This window comes from Sapajus apella, unplaced genomic scaffold (genome assembly GCF_009761245.1).
Source record: "Sapajus apella isolate SASKATOON/1434 unplaced genomic scaffold, GSC_monkey_1.0 scaffold3479, whole genome shotgun sequence".
Lineage (NCBI taxonomy): Eukaryota > Metazoa > Chordata > Mammalia > Primates > Cebidae > Sapajus > Sapajus apella.
The window spans coordinates 5,795-7,199 of record NW_022440405.1 but is presented as its reverse complement, the minus strand read 5'-3'; the positions used below and the strand labels follow the sequence as shown (position 1 = coordinate 7,199).

Sequence of the window (1,405 nt, the reverse complement as noted above, 5' to 3'; positions counted from 1 at the left end):
TCACCTCACCTGGAGGCTCTGCACTTCACACCTTTCATGCCTTTGTGGCCTGGAGCCTGCCCTCCCTCCAACCATATCTTGGTGTGTGGAAGGGGACAGGGAGCATCCACAAGGACCCAGGCCCTATCCCCACCTGACAGCTGCAGGGGCTGTGTACTCCTGCTGTGGCCCTCAGTCCCAGGCCCAGTGTGGCAGACCAAAGGCTCCCAGGACGCCAGCTCCTCAGAGGGCAGGGAGAGGTGGGCAAGGCTGGTCCAGGTGCCATCCATTGCTGGGGAAGGGCCATAGGTGAAGGCATCCAGGGCACTGCCATTGCCGGCTGAGAACCAGATGGGGCTGTCAAGGCCAGGGGGTGCAACGTCAAGGACCAGGCAGACCACCACCATCTTCTGCTTCCCATCCACCAGTAGTGTGATTGGTGGGGCCAGAGAGGGAAAGGGTGTGCCGCTCACACCTGCAAGAGAGCATGCACCTGTGGGTGCTAGACCAGCTTGTGGCCTCCCGGGCCAGCATTGTATTGTAGGCTAGGGTTCTACATTTCTATCATTCCATCCATCCATCCTTCCACCCTCCATCTACCTGTCCTTGTAGACACTCATCCATCCCTCCCTCTTTGCATTTTCCCATCTAGCCACACTTCCTTCCCTCCATCTGCCTATCCTTTCATTCACTCACCTATTTATTCATCCCTTCTTCTATCAGCCAACTATCCCCCATCTATTCTTTCCGTCTTTCATCTATATATCTGTCCATCCATCCACCCACCTCTCCTTCCATCCATTTGTCTATGATATCTGTGCCAGGAACTAGAGATACAACATTGGGTAAGTCATTGTCCCTGCTCTCAAGGAACTCAGTTCCATGGGAAAGCCCGCAGATGTGTAAACAAATACTTGTACCCTGTGTGGCAGCCTCTGGGGAGGAAGGGAAGGAAACAGGACGTGGAATGAGATTAGAGGGGGTTTCAAATAGATCTGTAACTTTTTGTTTCTTTCCTGAAAAGTCTGATTTAAATATGGCAAAATGTTAAATATTTGTTAATCTAGGTGGAGTGTGCAGGGGTATTTGTTCTTTAATTCTAATTCTCAACTTTTTTCGTTTTTTTTTTTTTTTTGAGATGGAGTCTCGCTCTGTCACCCAGGCTGGAGTGCAGTGGCATGATCTTGGCTCACTTCAACTTCCACCTCCTGGGTTCAAGCAATTCTTCTGCCTCAGCCTCCTGAGTAGCTGGGTTTATAGGCATAAGCCACCATGCCCAGCTAATTTTTGTATTTTTGGTAGAGACTGGGTTTCACCATGTTGACCAGGCTGGTCTTGAACTCCTGACTTCGTGATCCACCCTCCTTGGCCTCCCAAAGTGCTGGGATTACAGGAGCGAGCCACCTGGCCTCACTCACTCTTTTTT

The 1,405-nt window shown here is 51.0% G+C and overlaps 1 protein-coding gene across 1 annotated transcript in view; it reads right to left on the bottom strand.

Annotated features, from left to right (window-relative positions):
• Positions 1 to 9: 9 nt before the first annotated feature.
• LOC116547526 (pre T-cell antigen receptor alpha-like) overlaps positions 10 to 1,405 on the bottom strand; it is a gene marked incomplete at its 3' end in the record, with an annotated part of 3,003 nt that continues 1,607 nt past the window's right edge. Inside the window, exon 2 of the mRNA XM_032273466.1 lies at positions 10 to 454. Coding sequence (XP_032129357.1) covers positions 10 to 454 — 445 coding nt within the window. The remainder of the gene's footprint in view (positions 455 to 1,405) is intronic.